At 54.1% G+C, this 24534-nt stretch overlaps 2 protein-coding genes across 3 annotated transcripts in view; one reads left to right on the forward strand and one right to left on the reverse strand.

Moving 5' to 3' along the window:
- Nucleotides 1-16441, reverse strand: part of EVC (EvC ciliary complex subunit 1) — a 72669-nt gene extending 56228 nt beyond the window's left edge. For both annotated transcript variants that reach the window (XM_047092145.1, XM_047092146.1), the window contains exons 1-5: nucleotides 16268-16441; nucleotides 10026-10148; nucleotides 3878-3961; nucleotides 1615-1847; nucleotides 254-338 (exon numbers count right to left, since the gene is read on the reverse strand). In XM_047092145.1, coding sequence (XP_046948101.1) covers nucleotides 254-338; nucleotides 1615-1847; nucleotides 3878-3961; nucleotides 10026-10148; nucleotides 16268-16441 — 699 coding nt within the window. The remainder of the gene's footprint in view (nucleotides 1-253; nucleotides 339-1614; nucleotides 1848-3877; nucleotides 3962-10025; nucleotides 10149-16267) is intronic.
- Nucleotides 16442-18769: 2328 nt separating this feature from the next.
- EVC2 (EvC ciliary complex subunit 2) overlaps nucleotides 18770-24534 on the forward strand; it is a 135209-nt gene continuing 129444 nt past the window's right edge. The window contains exon 1 of the mRNA XM_047091307.1: nucleotides 18770-19097. Within this exon, the coding sequence (XP_046947263.1) occupies nucleotides 18770-19097 (328 nt within the window). The remainder of the gene's footprint in view (nucleotides 19098-24534) is intronic.

Here is a 24534-nt window from a genome sequence, read left to right on the forward strand (position 1 = left end):
CGTGTGCCCTGGGAGGAGGGTCTCATCTTTCCACTCCACCCCACAGCTCTGGGTCAAGTACAGCCTGTGCCCCATGAACAGGCACAAATTGCTTCTCTATTTTATTGTCAGAAGCCTAACACCCTGTGCCTTCCTGTCATGGAGGCTCCACTGTCACTAGGACCCAGTCCCTGAGGGCACACAGGACTCGGTGCCCATGGAGGGCCTGTGTTCACGACCCGGGAAACGGCGAGAAACTTGGCCGGCCACCTACCAGGTGCTTCTCCCGCCTCAGCGCCGTGTCCAGACGCAGCAGATCCTTTAAGTGAAGGTTATAGATACACAAGTCAAGGTCCACACTGAAAAGTCCAAAGAGAAACGGAAGGCCTTTGAGAGTACTTGAGGTGGGGAGGGGGGTGACAGGGAGGGAGCACATCCCTGCTCAGTATAAGCCTCGGTGCATCCCGAGCCCAGATTTTAAATTCTGCAGCGTGCAGAGGTTCCCAACAGCCGCCCAAGTGATTCATCCATCACTTGTGATCGGAAGGGAGCAGCTGTCTGCGACGTGACGGGCAGAAGGCAGCAAGAGACAGAGGCGGGAGAAGAAGGACACCCCATTCCGGCATCGTAACGTCTCCATCACAAGCCCTCTCTCCTCCGCCCCTGTAGGCAGACATTCTCATGCCCATTTTACAGATGGGGAAACAGACTTAGGAAGTCAATTAGCGGTCACAGGGCAGGTAAGTGGCCGGGCAGATTCGACCGTTTGTCCGGGGTGGGCACACGCACTCTGAGCAGCCCCATTCCCACCCAAACTGTGACGAGCCCAGTAAGTTCCCAAAGCTCCTCAACACCCCTTCCCAGCCACTGTCAAGGTCAGCACAGAGCTCAGGGTCTGGGCCCACTCCTTCCACAGCCCTGAGCTGAGGTTGGGCCCGGTTCATCTCACGGGGGCAGGGCCCCTTGGACGTCACCGAACTTAAAGAGCAGAGAAGTCTGAGGACCAAAGCACAACGCTGCTGACTCTGTCTTCAGCCTCTCCCACGGGCTGAGCAGCTTGGTGATTTACAGCAAAGGCTTTGGAGATAAGGTCAAACCCAACTGTACCACTCACCTGCTGTGTGACCTCGGGCATGTTACTCAGCCTTTCTGTGTCCCTTCATTCTTTGTAAAATGAGGGCAGTGATAGCAGCTACCACATAGTGTTAAGAGGAATTAATTCATTGATTGATTAACTTTTATTCATCCATCACCGAACCTGTCCCAGGCTCCTACGGGGCAGTAGGGACACAGCAGTGAATAAAACAGACCCGGTCGCACTCGTGAGACAATTAATCCCTGCAAAGTGCTCAGTACTCTGCCCAGTACACAGAAGGCACCTGATCAGTGCTAGCTGCTGTTATGCAACGCCCAGGGCACGTCGATGATTCAACGACGCCCCTAATGTCTCTCCTCGGGGCTCAGGCTGGATTCCATAACCCCCACGTTGGCCAACACCACATGGTGAGCTCCAGCTCAGACACGGGGTGGCTGTGTGTCTGTGGCTGAGATGCTTAACCTCTCTGGGCTTCCATTTTCTCCACTGACAGTGATATGGTCCACGGGTCTGTTTCTCCATCCCTTCCCCCGCCTTACCTCTCGCAGATCAGCACCTCGGGGAAGCTGTTCACCCGGACGAAGGTGCGGCTGAGGAACCTGTCGTCACTGGCGGTCGAGTGGATGCTAGACGAGGAGCTACATTCCTCCTTCTCGGCCTGGCTCAGGCTCCCCAGGCTGCTGGAGGGGGAAGCCTCCACCGGCTGGTTCGGCAAGATGGCCTGCTTTAAGTTTTCGTGCAGAGACGGGTTGGAGGAACCGTCGGCCAGCGGCTGGGGTCGGGGGAGAGAAAGCTCGCTCAGTCCACATGACCTATCGTGACTTTGCTTCAGTCATTCCGCCAGAGATATATGACAGCAGTCCCAAGAGGGCCAGGCTGGGGACACACTGGGAGGGGAAGAGTAAACAGGTAGAGCCCCGTGCCCCAGGGTCACGCCCACATCCACACCCCAGGGACCAGGGTCATAGCTCTTGTCCCCAGGAGGCCAGCCCCTCCGCACTAGGCTCCTACCCCTTAGCCATGAGCCTGGGTCCGCTCACCAGTGGCCCACCTACACCCCACACCTGGGCACCAACTCTGACCTCCACCTGCTCCCTGCCCCCTGCCCACACTGCTTCTGCCTCTGTCCCAGACCCCCGGCTCTGCTCTGTCCACTGACCTGCTGACCACCTAGCTCTTCCCCACCTACACTGACCTGGGCATCACCTCCTGACCCCAGACCTTTGAGGTGGCTCCCCACTGCCCTTAGATAGGCCCGAAACTCCTTACCAAGGGACTCAAGACCCACACGCTGCCATGGCCACATGAGGTCACAGCCTAGTGCCTGGCACAGCTGGAGGGCTCAACAAATGTCAGCCACCACCTCTGTCCAGCTTGCTCCACTGCTCCAGAATGTTCCTGCCCAAGTAGTACGGAGCCGGCTGCCAGCTCCAAACCTCCCTCGTCATTCCATACTTCTGGGTCTTTCCAGATTCTGGTCCCCTTGCCCGCAACAGCCCTCACTCACTGTCTGCTGGGCGGAGGCATTCCTCCCTCCAGACACAGATCCAGAGCCTTCCATCCCTGGTAGCCCGGCCCAGCCCATGCCGGTTACAGCACACCGTCCTACAATCTCTGCCCAGACGGTGAGGGCCTCCAGGGTGAGGACGATGCTGTCCCAACCACTGGATAATCCCCAGTGCCCAGCAGGAGCCTACCTGGCAAAGGGTGTCGACGATGAATAAATGCCCCTGGTCTGGGAGTTTTGCCCCAACACCGACCCACCAGGTAGCTAAGTGAAGGAGGCAGTTCCCAATGAGCGTCCCTGGGAGCAGTCCCAGTACTGCAGAAAAGTTCTAATCTGGGCAAGTCTGTGTTCGGCACAGTGAAATCATTTCTGTGGGGCAGGGATTTGCAGAACCTGGCTCTGGCTGTCTTCAAAAGCAAATAATAACCGAGGAAACCGAACAAGTACTGAGCGCTTGGCTGCCACATGCAGGGCTAAGCCCTATGTCTATAATCCCATTTGACCCTCAAACAACTGGGGGAGGCAGGAGGGCCCATCACCCCCATTTCCAGATGAAGAAACAGGAGGCCGAGTCAGGAAATGGCCCATAGTGACGGCCGAGGTAAGAGTTAGGATGCAGTCTGTGTGACCCCAGAGCCCGTCTTGTTTACGGCCAGGAGAGCAGGCAACATTTTCCTCCAGTACTGGACCAGGGACTCTTTCTTCCAGGGACAGTCTCAAAGCCAAGGCCTCCTAGAAGCACCGTGGGATGTGCTACTGTCTGCAAATCTCCTGACCGCAGGTGAATTCCTGGCTTCAGGTGTAAGAGACCTACAGCCAGGGGACCTCGCACAGGTCATTGGCCTCTCTGGGCCTCAGTTTCCTTATGCATGAAGAGGCAATAACAGTATGATTTACCTTATGGGAAATGCCTAACGCATGAGAAATGCTTAGCATTGGGCCAGCCCCGCAGTCAGTGTTCAGCAGGGCGGAAGTGGGATCTGCGAATGAGGAGCGATGCCAGGAACCGTGTCAGGGCCGGTGTTTGTGTTACTGCTAGAAGAGTAGGGTGCTGCCCTACTGTGCTGCCACTGGTGTTCCTGGGGACACCTTGCTATACCCTGTCCCTGACAATGCCGTCATAAAGTGGATTCATCCTAAAGTTTTAGTCCATTCCACAGCCTCAAAATTATCCTTATTAAAATGACTTACCACAAAACCCTCAGAGAGGACCCAAAACCACTGCCCACTCCTACTCCCATCTCTAGTGCATTACTGAATAATTGCGTTTCTAAGACGGAGCTGAGGACTCTTACCCGGAACTTCTGATTGATGGGATAGATGACTTTTGCCTTCAGTGCAAATGCTGTGATGTTGCTGTTGAAAGATGGCTCACATTCCTGGGAAGGAAGAACACATGGCATCGGGTGCTTTCTAGAAAATGAAGGATAAACCGCTAAGAGTTACAAAAATGCCACACCCCATTTGTAACTGTGGCCTCGGAAAGGGACTGTAACAGGCTCATTTAGATCCCAGTAGGTGATCACTTGTTAGAAGGATGGGTGGGTGGATGGGTGGATGGATGGGTAAATGAATAGGTGGATGGATGGACAGATGGACAAATGGGTGGATGGATGCATGGGTGGATGGGAAAGTGGATGGATGGGTAGATGGATGGATGGATGGACAGATGGATGGGTGGGTGATGGATGGATGGATGGATGAATAGATGGATGGATAGATGGATGGATGGATGGATGGGTGGATAGATGGATGGCTGGATGGATGGATGGATAGATGGATGGATGGATGGGTAGATGGACGGATGGATGGATGGGTGGATAGATGGCTGGGTGGATAGATGGATGGATAGATGGATGAATGGATGGGTAGATGGATGGATGGATGGGTGGATAGATGGATGGATGGATGGATAGATGGATGGATGGATGGGTGGATAGATGGCTGGCTGGCTGGATGGATGGATAGATGGATGGATGGATGGGTAGATGGATGGATGGATGGGTGGATAGATGGATGGCTGGATGGATGGATGGGTAGATGGATGGGTAGATGGATGGATGGATGGATGGATGGATGGATGGATGGATAGATGGATGGATGGATGGGTAGATGGATGGATGGATGATGGATGGATGGATGGATGGATGAATGGGTTGACAGGTGGATAGAGAGGTGGCTAGATGGATAGATGGACATATAGACAAATGAGTGGATGGATGAAAGGATGGGTGGATGGATGAGTAGATGTTATATAGCACATTCCTTATTTAATTCCAAGTCTTCAGCTTTGAAAGAAATAAGTATTTAAATAACATGACAAAAATTTATGAGCGTTCCTAAAAATTGTGAACCATCTTTTAGTGGAAAAGAAAACACAGAGTAGTTTTAGCATTGCCAGGGGCGTAAACATTTACACATGGTAATATTCACACAAACCTCTGGATCAGAGCCTTCAATGAAAAGCAGTTGGGCAAGTCTTTTGACTTCTTCTCTGAGCCTCAGTCTTCCCAGACAGAAAACAAGGTACCGTATGTGCCCCTAGGTCCATGAGACAAAGCACCCAGCAGAGTTGCTGGGACAGAAGAGCCACGAAGCAAGGGTGGGGAAGAGGCGCCTCCCCGGGGAGCCTTCTTTGACCGCAACCGGAAAGACTTACTCCCGGCTGCTCAAGATTCCCCACATCCTCTCTGTAGCTCCCTCTGCTGGAGCCGCCCCCTGCATTTTGCTGGGCGTGCTGAATAAATGTTTTGGAAACCACCTGCTGGGCATGATGGTGAGCAGGTAGCCGAATCAGGAGCCTGGCGCTCCAGACCACGAGAAATCTCGACCTGCCAGGCGAAAACCGCACCCGCATCTACTGCAACGCTGTTCAACCAAACCTTTCTGAAGAAACGGCTCCATAACCAATGATTTCTTGTTGCCAACTGTACCTCGGGATAAGATACCCTATGACGGGGGATACAGAAAGATTTACCACTACCTCATGATGCGGGCACTGGGACAGCACCCGACAGCAGTGTGGCCCAGGACGCCTCCCAAGCGGGTTTCGCCTCGGTGCCCTTCTGAGCAGGGTGGGGGTGGAAGCCACATGGCGAGGGCTGGGCCTTGTCATTTCCACCTGTGCTTCATGACTCACAAAAAACAGACTTAGATGACGAGAATGGGGCAGACCACCCACGTGTGCCACCGCCTTCCACCGCCAAGGGCCCCGCCGCTGAGTCTACTGTCTTCATTTCTCATGGGGGAGACGAGACACAGAGCAGTGAAGCCGTGAGCCCAAGGTCACACAGCTGATGAACGCCAGAACCGGGATTTGAGCTCAGATTCCCTCCTCTTTGGCTGACACCTTTCTGTCTCCTTCAACGTCATACAAAAAAGAACGAGGGTAAGAGCCAGGAAGTTAAAAAGGAAGTGGGTGTTCAGTAGAGAAGAGCCCTGGGCTGGTGTCACCACACTCCAGGAGCACAGGCCACATCCTGAGATACTTTGTTATTCCCACACCCCAACCTGCCATGTAAAATCAACCACAAATTCCACACTCAAACTCCTACATGTCACTCAGACCCACAGCCCTGGCCCCAGCCACCGCCATAATTACCCGAAGGGCTTCAACAGCCTCATAACTGGCTCCCGTCCGTGCACTGAGTGCCTACTATGTGCTAGGCTCTTAATGCCCTCTTGATCGTTTAATTATCACACGTCAGCCAGTTTGGGGAGGTCCGTACTATCTCCATCATCCCTATTTCATGCAGCAAGGCTCAGAGGTGAATACCTTCCAATTCATTCTCTACGTGGCAACTGAATGATCTTTTGAACTTGGAATCCCCCTCACTGCCGGCTTAAAACCCTTCCTGGCTTCCCTGTGATCCGAGGGAGGAGGGCAAGGCCTGCCCTGGCCCCCAGCATCCAGTCCCGATCTCTGCTTGAAGCTGTGCATGTACAAAGGCAAAGGAGGACAGTAAGATTGACAAGGCCGATTTCAGAACAGGTTACATAATTTGTGGGGTCCAATACAAAGTGAAAATGGGGGGTTGTGCATCTTATCAGAAAGTGATTAAGAATTTCAGGACAGCAGGGTCCAGAGACCAGAAGCAGGGCCCGACTGAGCTCAGCCCCTGTGTGTTTGCGCAGGCTGCACGCCCGGGAAGCCGGTCCGGGCTGCTTTCCAGTGGACACGCGCCTGCTCAGAGAAAGCCGGGGAAGCGGAGGGCACCACTGTGCTTTTCTAAACTTCTTACAAACAGAGGCGAAGAGAAAGCACAGCATGGAAAGGGTGGAAAATGAGAGGAAGGGCGTGGTCGCTGCCCTGCAGGGGAGATAGACAACAAAAATTGCACTTAATGTGAAAAACATAATTAGAAGAACAGGACGAATACGCTGGGGTCCACCCGAGACGCAGGGAAGCAGGAGCCGGGCCTGCGCCTCAAAGCGTCAAGTCCAGCTGACGCGTTCCCGCCGCCGTCCGGGGAGCCTGTGAATGCGCCCCATCCACCTGCAGTTTCCACCCGATCCACCTGCAGGATGCGAGCCCATCGAGCACCGAGGACCGACCCTGTGACGGTCACGATGTTTGTCAGGATGAAGGACCCCGAAGGGCTTGGCAAATGGAATCCAGGAGAAAACTGGCTTCTGCTGTTTTTGGTTTTGTTTTTGTTTCTTTTTACAGCTTTTCTTATTAAGTTCAGATGCCCTCCAAATTCTGACGACCTTCCCAACAGCAGCAATACAATTATACAGAAAATTGGTCATGGCGCAAGTTCACAGTGTAAAACTTCCTCAGCTGAAGCAATGCAATTATTCAGAAAATCAGTGAAAGCGTAATCACAGGAAAAGAAAAGGCATCTCGCTCACCAACATCAAGGTGTTCTTTCAGTGAGCGCGCGGATGCGACCACAAAGGAGCCATCCCCCCAGCTCTCTTCATCCTGGGCAATGGCATGCCTCAGAGCCTTCTGGAGTTTTCGGTTTGTTTTTGACCGACGTGAGCTATTTATCGAAATGAGGGTCATGCGAGGAGTGGCCTGGGCCACAAATGCCTTGGGTTTTCTGCGCATTTGAGGACATCGGCGTTAGAGCTCAGCTCGCCCGTTCAGAATCAGTCCTGGCTGCATTCCTTGACAAGCTCAGCCTGCAGAAGGCAGGGCATTTTGGCAAAGCCGGTCACTGGAACAGGCAAATCTTTAACTTAACTCTTGGCAATTATTAGCTAGATAGTGGACATCGGCTGGCATAGCTAAACAGTTAACAGGTAAAGCGTTACTGGGAAAAACAATGAGTGTGGCTTCCGGGGAGGTAAAAGGACTGGGCTCCCCTACAAACGCTGAGTGATCGCTGCAGTCCTGCAGTCGGAATATTTGCAGAGTTAACAGGTGATCAGACAGGTTAGGTTTCTTGTCCGATGCCACACAGCAAACAGGTGACGGGACTGGGGCCGGCTTCCGGGGTCCTGGATCCCCGAGCCTGTCGTGTTTTCATCATCTCCAAAGCTGCCCTCTGCGTGAGCAGGGTTGTATCCAGGCAATTCAACCACAGAAAGCGTGCAATTTAACAATTTCTAGCATATTCACAGCTATGCGCAGCCATGACCACAGTCAATTGGGGAACGCTTTTACCGTCTCCAAAAGAAACCCTTTCGCTGTCACCTCTCTCCCTCCCACGCCCTCCTCCCCAAGCAGCCACCAACCTCCTTTCTGTCCCTGTAAATGTACCTGTTCCGAACATTTTATATGAGTGGAATCCTCTGATAGGTGGTCTTTTGTGACTGCCTTCTTTCGGTCAGCATATCTTCAGGCTCCATTCGTGTTGAAGCAGGTACTAGGATTTCGTTCCTTGTCATGAACACGGTGCACACGTTCTCGTGCACACGTATGTTCCCATTGTTGGGAGCATGGTTTTGATAACACGGATGATAGGGCCAGAGGGCCAGAGGGTGAGGGAAAGACACAGAGACACACGGAGATGCAGACAGAGAGAGACACGAGAGAGAGGGACACACAGACAGCTGCACCAACAGACGCACATGCAGCCACATGGGGACACCAAGCGCCTGGGGACAGAGAGGCAGGGAACATGAGCTGGACACACAGCACCTGTGTGCCAGGGGCCCGCTCCCGCTGCAGCCCCGCAAGGGCAGCTAATCCATCCATCGGGCCGCGTAAGGGAAGCCTGTGTCCCGGAATCCTCGGGAAGATAGATCTGCCTCGTGGGGCTGCTCAGAGAGGTGCTTGGGGGTAATCCACACGAGTGCTCACCATCATTCAAAGTGACATATGTGAAAATGCCTGACATTCAGTAGGTGCTAAAAAAAAATCTCAGTTCCGTCTTCCACTTTTCTCAGAACGTTCTCCATCCTTCCCTCTCCCTCTCTCTCTCTCTCTCTCTCTCTCTCTCTCTCCCTATCTACCTGTGTAAATGTCTATATTTACCTTTGGGCAATTGAGGGTAAATGGCCAGGATCCATAGTATTTTCTGGGGACCGGCAAGCGTCTAGAAATAGCACACCTTTGGAAGAAACGCCCTCCTTATCCACAGAGCTCATGCATGAAATGATGCCCCACGGCGAGCTCAGGCTGGGCAGTGTGGGGGCCAGTGAGGAAGGAACGGGGAGAATCCACCTTCAACATGTCTATCAAGAGGTCCAGAGCCCGAGTTCCTGGACGTTTACTTAACATTCCCGTAAAAGAAATAAAACGAAACGGAAACAAACTTACGTACAAACACTCACAGAGGCCTCATTCAGAAGAGCCAAACCCTGGAAACAACTCGCATGGTGATATATCCCCACAGTGGACTGAGCAATTAAAAGGGATAGATTGGGGGCACCTGGGGGGCTCCGTCGGTTAAGCCTCCAACTTCGGCTCAGGTCACGATCTCACAGTTCGTGGGTTCGAGCCCCGCGTGGGGCTCTGTGCTGACAGCTCAGAGCCTGGAGCCTGCTTCGGGTTCTGGGTCTCCCTCTCTCTCTGCCCCTCCCCCGCCTCAGGAAGAAGTAAACATCAAAAAAAATTTTCAACAAAAATTAAAATGGATGGATTACTGATAAGTGCAGCCATACAGTAAAAGCCTCGAGAGCAGTGTGTTGAGTCACTGTCAGCACAAGAAAGCGCAGGATTCTAGAACAGTGAGACCACGGTGGTGATGGGAATCACAGCAGCTGCCACTTCTGGAAGGGGCAGGGAAGGCGGTAGATGGGGGGGGGGGGAGGTAAACCAGAAAGGAGCATGGGGGAGCTTTCTGGGGCGACGGAACGTTCCAGATCGGGGTGTTGGCTACAAGTGGAAAACTTAAAATTTGTGCACTTTGCTGTATCTAAATTATACTGCAGGAACGAAGCCTGTTGGGAAATCTGTCAGGGGCTCATCTGGATGACATCTGTGCTGCCAGGCGGGGCACACAACACCCAACGTGCGACTCGGCAAACAAACCCAAACACGCGGCTTACGTCCACAGCCTCCTCCTTCGACGTCTGTGCGTGTCTCTTCCTCCTCCCGGACGGGGAGCCGGTTTCCGAGGGGTCCTGTACGTTAGACTCCAAATTCTTGAGCAGACTCTGAGCATCGTCTTTCTAAAATCCAAAGGTGGGGGTGGGGAGAACACAGGGAAGCCGGTCAGCCTGGTGCCCCCATACCTCGAGCCGTCACCTCCTCACCCAACGTGTGCACATCTCCGTGCCTCTGCCTGGCCCCTCTGTGCGTAGCGCCCTGCCTCCTGCCCCCGCCCGGGGTCGAGTCAGCCACACAGCCTTCACGACTGTCCCATCCCCACTGGATCAAAAGTCACTCCGTTGTTCTTCTGGGTTGGCGGCCCCTGGCAGCCTGTGAGCTCCTTGGGGTAACAGCTTACTGCGGGAAACAGCCCATCAGTATTAATTTTCCTGTTAGCCCCCATAATGCCACTGGATGCGTTTAAGAAAATATTTCAGGTAACGGTACATTATAGAATGGTTTGTATCGGGAACCACGGCTGATCCTCATTATGGGAAAGGTTGTGTATTTGTAAATTCGCTTACTTGCTGACATTATTTGTAACCCCCCCCCCCAAATCAACACTTGTGGTGCTTTTGGGGGTCACTCCTGGGCAGGCGCAGGGTGGAGAGAATTTGAGCTGCCTGACTACATTGTCAGGGTCTCCTACTGCAGACACGTGGCCCCTTTTGTTCTTAATGCCATTCTCCTCTCACACATCCGTGCTTTCTGTTGGTAACGTAGTTGTTTAAAATAACCCCTAAGTGTAGTGCTGGAGTGCGGTCCGGTGTTCCTACGGGCAAGAAAGCTGGCGTGTGCCTCACGGAGAAAATGCACGTGTTGGATAAGCTTCGTTCAGGCATGAGCGATAGTGCTGTTGGCCGTGAGTTCAATGTTAACGCATCCACAATATGTGCTAAATAGAAACACACATAAGACAAAGTTACGTATTGGCTGGTTAAACCCAGCCCTGTGTCTCCCCTGGGAGCAATGATCGAGTCTTTGCTAATTCTGGCTTTGCAGTGATCTCATAGGTCATGATTATCAACCGTATTTAAAATCCCATCACGCCCGAGACACGTATCAAGCCCCTCTTGGGGCTGCTCATGGATATAATCTTTGCCTTGAAGACATATCGCCCGTTGGTCATTGAATTAGTCGGCAACTGCTACGAAGCATCACTAAGCATCAGGCTTATTCTAGTCACCGGGAATGGAGTAATGAAGGAAGTAAACAAAGCCCCTGCCTTCATGGAGTTTACATTCCAGTGACAGAGCGACATAAATAAATACGTAGAGAGTAGGGGTGGTAAGTGGTAGAGAAAAAAATGACGTAGGACAGGAGGATGGAGAGCAATAGGAGGGGAAGGCCTCTTGGGCAAGGTGGCATTTGAGAAAAAGCTTTTAGTGAGAGAGCCAGCTATTCAGATAGCTCAGGGAAAGCTTTCCAGGAGAGGACACCGCAAGTGCAAAGGCCCTGTGGCAGGAGCGTGTCCAAAGAAGCCCTGTGGCTGCACCAGTGTGGGGTGTGGTAGAGAGGTGTAGATGATGAAGCCAAGGAGGTAGGGATTGTTTGTTTGGCAGTTACGGCTGCCCAATACAAGGGTTCCACAGGCAAGCACCCAATCAGATCATCCTATGGTAGCGACTGTAGGAGATAAACCTTACCCACTCCACACGGGGGCATCATTATTTTGCCCCCCAGTGCAAAATAACCAGGAAGCCAAGGATCGCCAGCCACTTGAGGACAAACTCTAATATGAAAGAGAAATCCCAAACAAACCCAAAGAAAAAGTGAACCAAACATAGATGCTGTGTGGGCAAAAAGAAAACTTAAAATGAATCAAGCAACTATAATATCCTCAGGGAGCCAAGAGAAGATGTTACTTGCACCAAACAAGAACAGGGCAGTATAAACACGGAGCATTCTGAGGACAAAAAAGAACTCTTGAAAATTAAAAATGTGGAAAGCTCCATACAAGTATAAAGTGGAGAAGAGCCTTCCAGAAAACAGGGTAAAAAGACAAAGAGAGGGAAAACAGAAGAGAAGGAAGGCAATGGGAGGTCCAATTCAACCAAAACAGGAGCCGAGTTCCTGAAAGACAATAAAGTGTATACATATATATATATTTAAAAAAAAAAGGAAAAGAATCATCAAAGAGAGTGAGTTTCCACATCATAAGGCCTCCTGAATACACAGTAGGAGGGAGGGGAATCTATTGATTGCCAACAACATCCATCCTGGTGCCTCTTTTAAGCTGGGAGCAAAGATACTTCCAGATTCTACAGGGGAACGAAACAAAGTTATCAGCGATCAGAACAAAATCCCGTGTCTCCACATCAACAACGGCAGTTGGAAGGCAATGGGGAAAAAAATGCCTTCAAGATTCCCGGGTTGGCGGGGGAAGGGGGGTTATTCCCAGCCTGGCGTCCACAACCTAACTGCTCTCACCAAGCTAAGTGTAAAGACAGAAGGACACAGATACTTCCAGACACAGAAGTTCTCAAAAGCACCTCCCTCTATCTCTCTCGCAGGAAGATCCAGGAGTTCATGCTCCGCCCACGTGAGGAGATTGGCCCAGGAAGACAGTGCAGGAGATCCCTGGAAGAGGATGTAACTCCAGGGAGGTGAAGACGTTCCAGGGTGACGGCCGGAGAGGTCCCACTGGTGACAGCAAAAGCCTAGAGTATCTGCTGCTTGATGTTGAAAAACAAAACGGTCCCTGGGAGGGCTCCTTAAATGTAAGTGGAGATTACCCACCTCCAGAGATTCTCATCAGTGAGTCTGGGATGGGGCCCAGGAACTGGCATTTCTAACAAGCTCCCAGGAAATGCTGTTGCTGGTTTGGTCCAAATGAGTCCCAATGGTCCAGAGAGCCAACCCGGTTGAGACGGGAGCAGGCGAGAAGTTTCCCGGTGTTTTGCAAGAAGATAAAATCTATCAAATGCTTAACGCCCTCAAGTGTCTCGACAAGAAATGTATATAAAAGGAGGGGTGTTCGGTGTTACATGAATGAGCACGCAGAATCGAAGCAAATGGAAAAAAACCTGGGTAACTATTAATTTCAGCGAAAACAAAATGCAGTGAGAAAAAGGAAAGTAATCGCAATTGCAGCTGATCCTCGACTCACGGTGAAAAAGTGCTTCCAGAATCCTGACAAAGGGAACACTGAACGCTGATTGAAACAAAATTACCCAATAGCCACACAGGGAGGGTGGTGGTGGTGGCGGCTGGGGTGGGTGTACATATGAAACAGAAGAAAAGAGAGCTGAACCCTCCCGGGGGTCCGCGGTGTGAAGTCAACGCCATGCCTGAAGCCAAAAACGCAACAAGGAGCCAGGGAAGCAAGTTCTTTAGAAAGGGGAAGAAAATTACCGTAAAACCAGCTGAAAGAATTAGACGCATTGCTTTCTGAGACGGGGTAAGCGAACACTTGATGAGCAGGTAGAATGCCAACGCAAATAAAAAGTTTTGATGATGAAATAAATACAACGAACACACAAAGGAAAAGGAAAACAACAGAAAGAAAGCGGTGCAAGGTAAAATTATGAGCTGGGTGACCTGGACCAGAGGAGAACAGGGAACCCAGCATGCAGGAGGGAAGAAGTACCTCATCTAGCCTGAGGGGGTCTTTTCTCTGCCTCCTGAAGAAGGATCAGCGGGAAAGGTCAGAGAGTAGGGAAAGCCGAGAAAGGTCACTGCAGGCAGAGAGAACGGATGTGCAGAAGTGGAGAAGCGTCGGCATCACTGGAGGTTTTTAACCCAGACAGATTGCTGCGTGGGCATTTTAGAAAAAGAGACGTAGGGAAGAGAAGAGGAAAAAGGAGTCCACGTAGAACGCTGTTGCTGGGGCGCCTGGGTGGCTCAGTTGGTTAAGCATCTGACTCTTGATTTCAGCTCAGGTCACGATCTCCCGGTTCGTGAGTTCGAGCCCCGTGCCAGGCTCTGCAATGCCAGCGCAGAGCCCGCTTGGGATTCTCTCTCTCCCTCTCTCTCTGCCAAACCTCCCCCCCTCCATGCACACATGTTCTCTCCCTCTCTCTCTCAAAAATAAATAAATAAACCTCAAAAAAATAAAGAAGGCTGTTCCTAAGGTCCCATCCAAATCATCAGAAAACCCTGTCAGCCCTACCCTGGAGCCAGAAACCCCTCTAAGGCTAACGCCCTAGTCTGAGCCACCATGACCTTCAACCGGACTAATGCAGGCCTTAGCGGCCAGCTGCACAAACCCAAGCCCCGTGAGCCTCAGCTGTGACACGGGCCACCGCTATGGTGTGAAGGTTTGCGCCCCACCCCCCACTCACAGGCCGAAACCCCAACTCACAAGGTGATGGCATTTGGAGGTGGGACCTTTGGGAGGTGATTAGTTCCGGAGGGTCCAGTCTTCCCGAAAGGGAGGAGTGCTTTTACAAAAGAGTCCCGGGGAGTCCCCGACCCTTGTACTCTCTGAGGGCAGTGAGAAGTCAGCAGTCTGCAACCTGGAAGAGGCGCTCACCAAGAACCCAGCCGTGCTGGCCCCTGATCTGGGACTTCCAGCCTCCAGAACTGTGACAAATAAGTTTCTGTGGTTTATAAGCTACACAGCGTATGGTATTTTGTTACTGCAGCCCGGACAGACCAAGACAGACTGACCGTTACCACACCAAGTAGCAGATGGCTTTCAGAGCTTTCGGCTCTGATTTAGGTGTTCAGACAGACTGGGGTTGAAATCCAGCCCCCCCCCCCCCCTGCTGTTTATTCACCATGTGGCCCTGGACCGAGAACAACGTTGTGGAGCCTCGATTTCCTAACCTGGCATGTGAGGATAATGACAGTTCCCCCACTCAGAGGTCTGGAGTGAGAATATAGAACCCAAATCCCACAAGCGCTTGGCTCGCAACAGGTCACCCAGCAAAGGCTCTGTACGTGTAACCTCTCTCTTCACACAAGAAGCCGAGGTCTCTCAGTGTCCCTTAATCACCAGCGGGATGTGACAACCTCAACCTTGCCCATAAGCATTCAACACATTTTACTTTCAGACTTTATAACTCCTTTCCAGCAAAAACGCTCCCCTGAAGTCCAGGGCAACATGAAAGAGCCCGCATTTCCACCTGCTGGGCTTGTCTCCTTCTCGAATGGGCCAGGAACTCAGGCAACAAGACCACACACCTCAACTCAGATCCTACCAGACTTTATCCTTCAAAGAGGTCAAAGCTGCAAGGACCCAAGACAGTGATCACGTCACTCCTGATCGAATGAACGCCTTGCTGTATGCCAGACCTCTCCGCACGACACCCGATCCCACAACAAAGGTCACGCGAAGCCCCCATCAATCCCCTTCATACAGCTAGCCTGTGACCACTGCCTCTCATGGAGAGTACAGTGACTTTGGGCTTAGACACGCATCTGTCACTTTGGCAAGTCACTTCACCTCTCTGTGCCTCAGTGTCCTCAAATGCACAGTGGGGTCACTGACAGAACAAACTCACAAAGCTGTTTTCGGGATTCAATGAGATAATTCAGGTAGACGATCCGGCTCAGGGCCTGACACACAGTCAGCAATCCGCAGGTGGCAGCAGTATGGTTTCCCATCATGGAGCTCAGCAGGTTGTGGTACAATCAAATATTTACTTGCAGCCCTTTTCTGGAGGCTGTGAACCTCCAGCAGCAAGGGCGGGGTCTACCCTGCACTGGAACGTCCCGTCTCCGCCCCTCAGGACGGTGGCTGCCAGAAGGCGCTCATCAAACTTTGATTGTAGGGATGAATGAGTGAATGAATGAATGCATGAATGCATACCAGGGTGGCAGCCGGGTCTACAGAGGCTAGTTGGGTCACCCACCCAGCAGGAAGCAGAAAGGATGGGTGGGGATCGCAGCCCCCCCACCCCACCCCGTCCACCGCGCTCAGCCGGGCCCCTCGGCCAGCTGCGAATCCAAACCCGTGGTGCCACAGATGTGGAGACTGAGGCCCAGAGCGCTTTAGCGGCTGTCTGTGAACGCACGGCGGAGTCGGACGGAGCAGCCACTTCTGGGGGCCCCAGGGCGGTGCCCTCCTGTCACTCCACCGCCGCCCTCCCCTCCCCCACTCTGGAATGGATCTCCAGCCCCCTTCCCAGGGCAGAGGGGAGCCGGGGCAGGACCAGGTGCGCGCGTTGCCCGCGATCTCGCTCGAGTGCGAACAGGGCGCAGGAGGCCCGCGCTGCACGCGTCCCACACCCGCGCGTCCCGCCAACCTACCCACCTGGTGCCGTGGGCGCGGGCGGGCTGCGCGGCAGCCGAGCCAGAGGCCGAGGCCGAGGCCGAGCGCGGCGCCCAGCAGCACGGCGGGGGCCAGCAGCGCGGGCGCCGGCCGCACCGCGTCCCGGCCCAGCGGCAGCCGCGCGTCGCTCCCGCAGGCCGCCGCGCCGCGGGCCATCGGGGGCGCTCAGGCGGCGGGCGGGCCGCATCGCCCCCGCCGTCGCGCGCCGCCTCGGCCCGCCGCCCGGGGCACCGTCCCCGCCAGCTCGGCGACAAGCGAACTCGGGGACCGGGCGGGCAGAGGCGCGGCGCGCTCCACCGACTCCTCCGGCCTGCGCGCTCTCCAGCCTCCGGCTCCGGTCCCCCTTCCCGGCGCGGCCCGGCCGGAGGGAGGAGCCTGGGTGGTCCGCCCAAAACTTGGAGCCGCCCTCCGCCCGGCCTGCCCTCGCACTGAGCATGCCTGGAGCGAGGCGCGCGGCTCGGCCAGGGGAGTCCCCGGGGCCTCTTGGCTTCCCGGGAACGAAGGAGGTGGGGAGGGGGGGTCCCCCAGCCACGGAGGAGGGTGTTGCTCGGTTAAGTTTCTCGAGCGTGTAAGATGGGCTAAGCATTTAGCCTGTTGATGTCAGTAACTTTCTCAACAGCCCTCCGGGATGGGTACTTATTCTCCGCCTACTCTCCAGACGAGGAAGCTCAGGGTCAGGGCGGCTAAGTGACCTAGTGAGAGTCCGACTCCAGTCCCGCTCCTCACCCGGACCTGTCGGCCGTCTTTGGACCACACAGTCCGCCACTGCCTCTGAACTTGTTAGCCTGAAGGCTCCTGTTTTAATCCCCTTCTATGGATAGTCAATAGTTTATGATAATGTGTAGAGACAAGATTGTTACACCCAGCCCGCACTAGGAACAAGACACTGCGTGGTCATTCATTCGCTCAGCCTTCACAGAGAACATGCTGATGGAACCAGCCCCAGGCCCGCAAGGGACCAGACGAGGCCCAGACACCGGGGATCTCACGGCTGTGCGGGGAGATAAACAACCCGAGGAATTCACCATCTGCTCTTTGCTTGAGCAAACATTTACTGAGGAGCTCTAGATGCCGGCTCTTGTCTTGGGGACGCAGAACCTCATGAACCTTCCAGGTGGGCAAGGTGGGAACTATTACCCGGATTTACTTTTTATATAATAAATGGACACCCAGAGAGGAAGAGTTGCTCATTCCAGGTCTCGCAACTAGGAAATGAGACAGATATGTTAACAGCCGTGTCTGGCTGGCTTCAGAGCTCGCACTCTCCACTATGCAGTTCTACTTAAATGTTTCCTTAGAAGCATCTCCAAGGCTTCTGGGAACGTGTATGGGGCAACAACCTGAAGTTCTTGCTTTTTATGCTGGCTGTTTCTTCGGACATTAAGAACTTATTTTTTAAATGCAGTGTTCTTTGCGTTTTACTTTATTGTAAAGTTGTTTGGCTCTTAAAACCACCCTGTAAATTACTCATGTCAAATAGAACGGATGCTTCAGCAATATGCTGGCATCTAGCCTTCGGCCTTGGCTCACTCCTGGCATCCTGCCAGATACCCCCTCCCCCCAGGGCAGTGGTACCTCTTGCGGGGAGCCTGGCTAATACATTTTCCGATTCTCAAACCCCACTGCCTTGTCTGTGTCGAGTCAGGGAGGGCCTGTCCTTGGAGGGGTTGGGGGAGAAGGAACAGACAGGTGCCAGTCTTACTGGCCTGAGGCTGCTTCACAGACTGCAGGATAGGAAACTTCTCCCCAAGGAGCAGGTCACTGAGGACTCAGGGAAAGCAAGAGGAAGCAGAGAGACTACTCTATCTGGCTCTCTCCCGGTATCTGTGGCCCCTTCCTTCTCTACAACCTTACCCCCTTGGACAGTTTAAGGAGTTTGCTCACGGGCTGCCTCCTGGCTCCAGGCACCAAATCCCCTCTCTCCGGTTCCCCACAGTGGCTGGGGTGACTGTCTGCCCTGGAAATTGGTGGATACCTGGGCAGGTCCAGGGGCTAATCCACAGTAAGGGTTCAGGAAATACGAGCCCAATGGGGCTGAACTAAATCCAATAGAAAGTGAGAGTGGCCTTTCCCTCTGGTTCCTGATCCCCGAGTCTCCCTCCCAGCCCCTCTTTATCTTGTCCTGTCCCCTCGGGGCTCTCCAGGACTCACGGCTATATGCCTCTCTAGATGCTTCTCCGTTCTCTGATAAGGGGCTGGTGGGTCTGGGGCAGGCTTTGGGGGCAGCCCGGTGTGTGCAGGTGTCACGGAAGGCTCCCCGGAGGAGATGGGTCTGAGCTGAGGACCCGGGAGGCATCAGTGGAGGGGCACTTGGAGCCTCTGAAATCTTTGGGAGAAGACGAGTGACCCGATCGGATCTGATTTGGGTAGAGAGGAGCTCCCAGGCGTGGCGCGAGCAAACCCAAGTGTGGCCCCAGGCTCGCTCCCGCCCTCCGCCCCACGCCCGTCCCCCACCCAGCCTCCTCCCAGCCCGCCCAGTCCCAGATGCCCGAGCGTGTTCCAGAAAACTTTCCGCGGCGGCTCGTACTGAGCATGCTCGGCGGCGGGGCGGGCCTGGGGTCCGGAAGCTCCGGCGACTCAGCCGCGCCCGCCACCTTGGGGTCGCGGGCCCGGAGGGGTGATGGGTGCCGCGGGGAGCGCCACGTGGGTGCTGGCCGGGGGCCTCCTGGCCGCCGCCCTGGCGCCGCCCGCTGGGCCCGGGGGCCGAGGCCGGCTCCCCGCGGGCCCGGGTCCCCTCGGGCGCCCCCTCGGACGGCAGCGTCCCCCGGGTCTCTCCTCAGCTCCCGGGGCGGGGCCCGAGCGGACTGCGCAGGTAAGGAGGGCGCTTCCCCGTCTCAGGTCGGACTCAGGCCGGGCCGGGCTTCGTCTACACCGGCGGCGGGGAGGCCCCTTCGAGTTGGGGAGACTATCGGAGAGAGGGCAAGCTCCGAGTAGGACGCTTCGGGTGTTTCTAGTGTATCGCGCTCAGACCCGCGAAGTCCCAGGAAAGGAGCAGCGCGCGCGGTGTCTGCGGGCTTGGGCTTTGCCGGCCGCCTGGGTCGAATCTCGCCCCGAAGCCCAAAAGCCCTGTGACCTGGGCAAAGTCGCTTCACTTCCTGTGCCTCCCGATTCCTGGTCTGTAAACCTTTGCAGCGTCCGCCCCGCGGGTGGGTGCCGAGGTAGGCGAGTGCGCGTGGGTGCAGCGTCCGCAGAGGGGAGCACGCCTGGAGTGCAGCGGCTGTTAGAAGCCCAGTTGGGATTCCTGGCTGGAGTTTCATTGACCGTCTTGGTTGCTGAATTTACCCACTTCCCACCTTCCCCTCCCACTGTGGCCACCAACCTGGGAAGGCACAGAGCCCTGGCTGTCTCCCTAGATTCCCCTTTCCCCTGCCTCCAAAAGTGGCCATCAGTTCTGCGTCCTGCCCCCCCCCCCTCACCCAATCCGCTGGACTTTCTGCACCCCGCTCCAGCCCTTAGCTTCCGTCCCCACTACTTAGCCTCCGGCCTTTGGTGACTGTTTCTTCTGAGTCTCCCCCACCCCCTAATTTGTGCTCTCTCCCACTCATTTCCCCCAGATGGCTGGCGTCCAGGATGGGACTTATGACCACTTCCCTCCCCAGCCCACACCCCCCTCCCACCAATCCCTGGCAGAGTTAGGCTTCTGTTCCCAAAACTGCCCTTTTCAGTGGCCTCTCCCCTCAGGCCTTGGGGTCCTCCCCATCCTCCCCCAGGGTCTGGCTTCCCCGGTCCTGTTGGGTTCAATGCCTGCAGGCCCCAAGGTGCTTGCTACACGTGCTACAGATTTTTAGGGCCCTTCAAGGAGATTCTGTTCATTTTTCTATTACTAGATATTCACTAGAGAAGACGAAGTAATAACACCATTGATTTACTGAGCTTTTAAAAAGTCCCCATGGCAACATTTCACAGGGTCCTTTCATGTACTCCTGTCCCGTGAGGTGGGATGTGTCTGACCCATTTTGCAGAGGACAAAATCCGGCCGGGGAGTCACCCATCCCCCCAGGCCCGTGCCGTGCTCTCACCCTGGTCCCCGTGTTCCGAGCCCCCTCACCTGGCCTGCTCCGCACTTGCTCTGAGAAACCAATGCCGGAACATTCTTTTGGACACTTGTTGCTAGGCTCCATAAGAAAGTGCTTTGAAAACCTGAAGATAAATGCTTAGTGTTATCTTATTATCTGTCCCTTCCTGCAAAGGATAAACTGAGAGGCAGTTACAACCATTTCCCAGATGGCCTAAGTAATGCTCTGTCCAGCACGGGAGCCACTGGCCACGTGTGGTTACTTAAACGTAAACATTTCAAGTGCTTAATGGCCATGTGTGCTAGAGGCACGGACTATAGAACATTCTCACCATGGCGGAAAGTTCTGTCGAAAGTTTGTTGGAAGGAGAGAAGGCCTTGAAGGGTTGAGTGGACAAGACGCTTCTGAGTTAGCCGTTCACTTCTGGTGTTTACGGACAAGTTTCTAGGTGCCAGGCCCTGTTTGGGATATAAGAGAACAAGCAGTCTCTCCTCTGAGGAAGTCTGCATTCCTGGGGCAGGACAAGGCCTCAACAGTGGTGCCAGGCGGTGGTTTAGGCTGCAGAGAGAAATACAGTGGGCGGAGTGGGCTGGGAAAGACAGCAGTGAGTGCTGTCTAGTCGAGTGGTCAGGGTGGGCGCTTTGAGGAGGTGGCAGGTGAGCAGAGCCCTGGGTGGAATGAGGGAGGGCGAGGCCATGTCCAGGAGAAGAGCCTTCTGGAGTGCCACGCCAGAGGCCAGAGGTGGGGTGTGCCTGGTGTGGCCCAGGACCAACAAGGAGGCAGGGGGGTCGACGGAGCAAGGGGGGGAGGTACGGAGGTGACGAGGCCAGAAGAGTGAAGAGTGGCAGATCAGGAAAGGTCCCGTGGCTTATGCTCAGCATCCCGGCTGTAATTCTAAGTAAGGTGGAAGGCAGGTGAGTGTTGAGCTGGAAAGTGACACGCTGTGGCTCATCTTTCTAAAGAATCCCTGCCTCCCCCCGTCCTGGGGGCAGGGGAGAGGATAGAGGACCGAGAGCGGAAGTGAGAGCAAGAGTGGTGGTGACTGGGAGACCAGGCCAAGGTGGAGGGATGCTGGACCAGGGTGGTTAGAAACAGGGGTTTCTGATGTATTTCGAAGCCAGTGGCTGTGGATTGAGAGAGAGGAGTCAATGATGAGGCCAAGGATTTCGGCCTGAGCACGTGGAAGAATAGAGATACCATTGGCTACATTAGGAATTCGGTTCTGGTCTTGCCGAGTTCAGTTTGCCTCTGAGGTGGGCATACAGTGGAGTGTTAGATGGGCAAGTCTGGACTTGGGGGAGGGATCCGAGCTGGTGACGCCGGGCAGTGGTCAGCTGAGAAATGGCTGAGTTCACCTTGGGGGGAAGCGTGGATTGGGAAGAGGGAGGCCTTAAGGCAGCGCCCTGGAGCGAGGCCGGTGGCTAGGCAGGAAGAAGGAGGGATCCAGCAAAGGAGATGAGAAGGTGTGGCTGGTGTGACAGGAAGGCAACCAAGACTGCGACCCAGAAGTCAGGGGAGGAGAGCACTAAAAGGAGAGAGGGGCTCTGTGTAGGTAGAACATTGCCCCCCAAAGACCTCCACGTCGATCCCGGAACCAGTGAATGTGTTAGGTTACCTTGCAAAGGGGAGTTTACGTTGCTGATGGCTACTAATCAGCTGACCTCAAAAGAGAGAGGTTGTCGGATTATCTGGCTGGTGCTGATGTAATCACAAGGGTCCTAAAACATGGAAGAGGGGGCGGAAGAGAGAGCGGGAGGGAGATGTGGCGTTGGAAGGAGGTCATGGTGATGCGGTGTGAGGAGACCCTGCTGCGGCTGGCCTTGAAGATGCGGGAGGGGGCCCTGAGCTAAGGCGCGTGGGTGGCCTCCAGAAGCCAGAGAAGGCCAAGAGATGGACTTTCCCTTCGAGCCTCCAGAAAAAATATGTAGCCCTGCTCACGCTTTGATTTTAGCCCCTTGAGGCTCACGTCACACTTCCGACCTCAAGAAGCGTAAAGCAATAAATGTATGTCGCTTTGAGCTCTTAAGTTCATGGTGGTTGTTATAGCAAGGATGGGATGCCAGTACGTTCCCATATCGGATGCCGCTGGTGGGTCGTGTGCAGTGAGGATGGACAACTAGCCGTTAAATGGAGCCTTGTAGAGGTCATGGTGACCTTGTCAGGGGCTGCCATTTTGGAGGGAGGGATGACCAGGGAGGGGAAGGCTGGGCATTGAAAGGGGCTATCGGCTGCCTTCTGAGCACCGTCTCCGTGAGAGCAGCCTGTTTCGTGGGGCCAAGGAGCCCCTGGAGAGGCACCCTCCAGGCTGGTGATACCCAGAAGCCAGGGAGATCCCTGGACACTTGGCCAGGGACTCCTGGCACCTGGCCCTACCAAGGGCTTTCATGGGTTGTTTGCCCCCTTGGAATCTGCCCCTTGGAGGGGAAATGTTTGTTGGTAAAGAGACCATCATCCCTTGGTGAGGTCAGGGACCAGGTCTGGTGTGCTCGCCTGGGGGTGCCTAGTGCACAGCCTGTCGAGAGAATGGGTGGAAAGTTCCAGGGGGCAGGGGTTGTACAGACATGCAGATGCGTGGGTGTTGGGTGCACTGTGGAGCCCCTGTCCACTCTAGAGACATCGTGGATGTGTATTTTGTAAGTTAATAGCCTTTCTGTTTTAGAACAGTTTCAGATTTTAGAAAAATGGAGCGCATAGTACAGAAAGTTCGTATATATCTGCCCTGACCACACACCCGGTTTTCCTTGCTAACGTCTCACTTTAGTATAGCACGTTTGTTGTCGCTAATGGACTAATACTGTTATTGTTATATTATTATTAAAGTCCATAGTTTATTCAGACTCTCTGAGCTTTTTTGTTTTCTTCTTCTTTTTTTTTTTAATTTTTTTTAACGTTTATTTATTTTTGAGACAGAAAGAGACAGAGCATGAATGGGGGAGGGTCAGAGAGAGGGAGACACAGAATCTGAAACAGGCTCCAGGCTCTGTCTGAGCTGTCCTGACGCGGGACTTAAACCCACGGACCGCGAGATCATGACCTGAGCCGAAGTCGGCCGCTTAACCGACTGAGCCACCCAGGCGCCCCTGTTTTCTTCTTAACCTAGTGCCCTTTTTCTGTTCCAGGATTACATCCAGGACACCATAGTATAACATTCAGTCATCTTGTCTCCTTAGGCTCCCCTCGGTCGTGCCGGTGTCTCAGACTTTCTTTGTTTTTGATGAACTTGGCAGTTTTGAGGGTCCTGTCCGTTGTTTTGCAGGGTGCCACCTCCCAGGATTTGTCTGGGTGCATACCGTCAACATGCCCTACCGCTGTTGGTGTTGACCTTGGCCTCCTGGCTGGAGTAGCGTTGGCCATGATTCTCACTTTTTGTGTTTCTCATCTTCCTCCTCCTGTATTGTGCTTGTTGGGAGGAGGTCCCTGTGCGCCGCCTGGATCTGTGTTGTTATCGTGAGGTTGTTTCCCCTGCCGGGTGGCGGTAAAAACTCACTCCGTCCACACTGCTGTATCACAACACTGTCTGACAGGTGGAAGGACTCTTGGGGGAAGGGGTACCTCCTTCTGCCTGGTGGAAGGCACTTTATGAACTGGCGGCTGTATTGGCCACATACTCCTGTCCGAGGAGACTTTGGGGACGGCGTTCACGTCGGGTGTGAGGGACCCGGCAGACCCCCAAAAGAGCAGGCGTGAGGGGCAGCTCCTGTACGGGCTCCCATCACTCAGTCATTGTTACTGTTGTTACAGTGACACATGGACATGTGCTTCTGCTTGTTGGAGATAAACCACTCAGTTGGCATGGAGAGAAGGGGGCCTCCCTCTCCAGCCCGCAGGGACACCACCCCTTTCCCCAAGGCCACCAAGGCTGACGCTTCAGTACCTCCTTCTAGACTTTGCCACATGATATGTGGTCCTGATACTTTATGTAGCATATTGTTTTAAATTTTTTTTTTTTTAACGTTTATTTATTTTTGGGACAGAGAGAGACAGAGCATGAACGGGGGAGGGGCAGAGAGAGAAGGAGACACAGAATCGGAAACAGGCTCCAGGCTCTGAGCCATCAGCCCAGAGCCTGACGCGGGGCTCGAACTCACGGACCGCGAGATCGTGACCTGGCTGAAGTCGGACGCTTAACCGACTGCGCCACCCAGGCGCCCCTGTAGCATATTGTTAAAAGTATAATTATTCATGAAATATGCAATTAGTGTTAAGTGGGTTATTGAATATCTGCATTCAATG

This window comes from Lynx rufus, unplaced genomic scaffold, assembly GCF_022079265.1.
Source record: "Lynx rufus isolate CCGP_SWC_20201006 ecotype Redwood Valley unplaced genomic scaffold, mLynRuf1.p SCAF_3, whole genome shotgun sequence".
Lineage (NCBI taxonomy): Eukaryota > Metazoa > Chordata > Mammalia > Carnivora > Felidae > Lynx > Lynx rufus.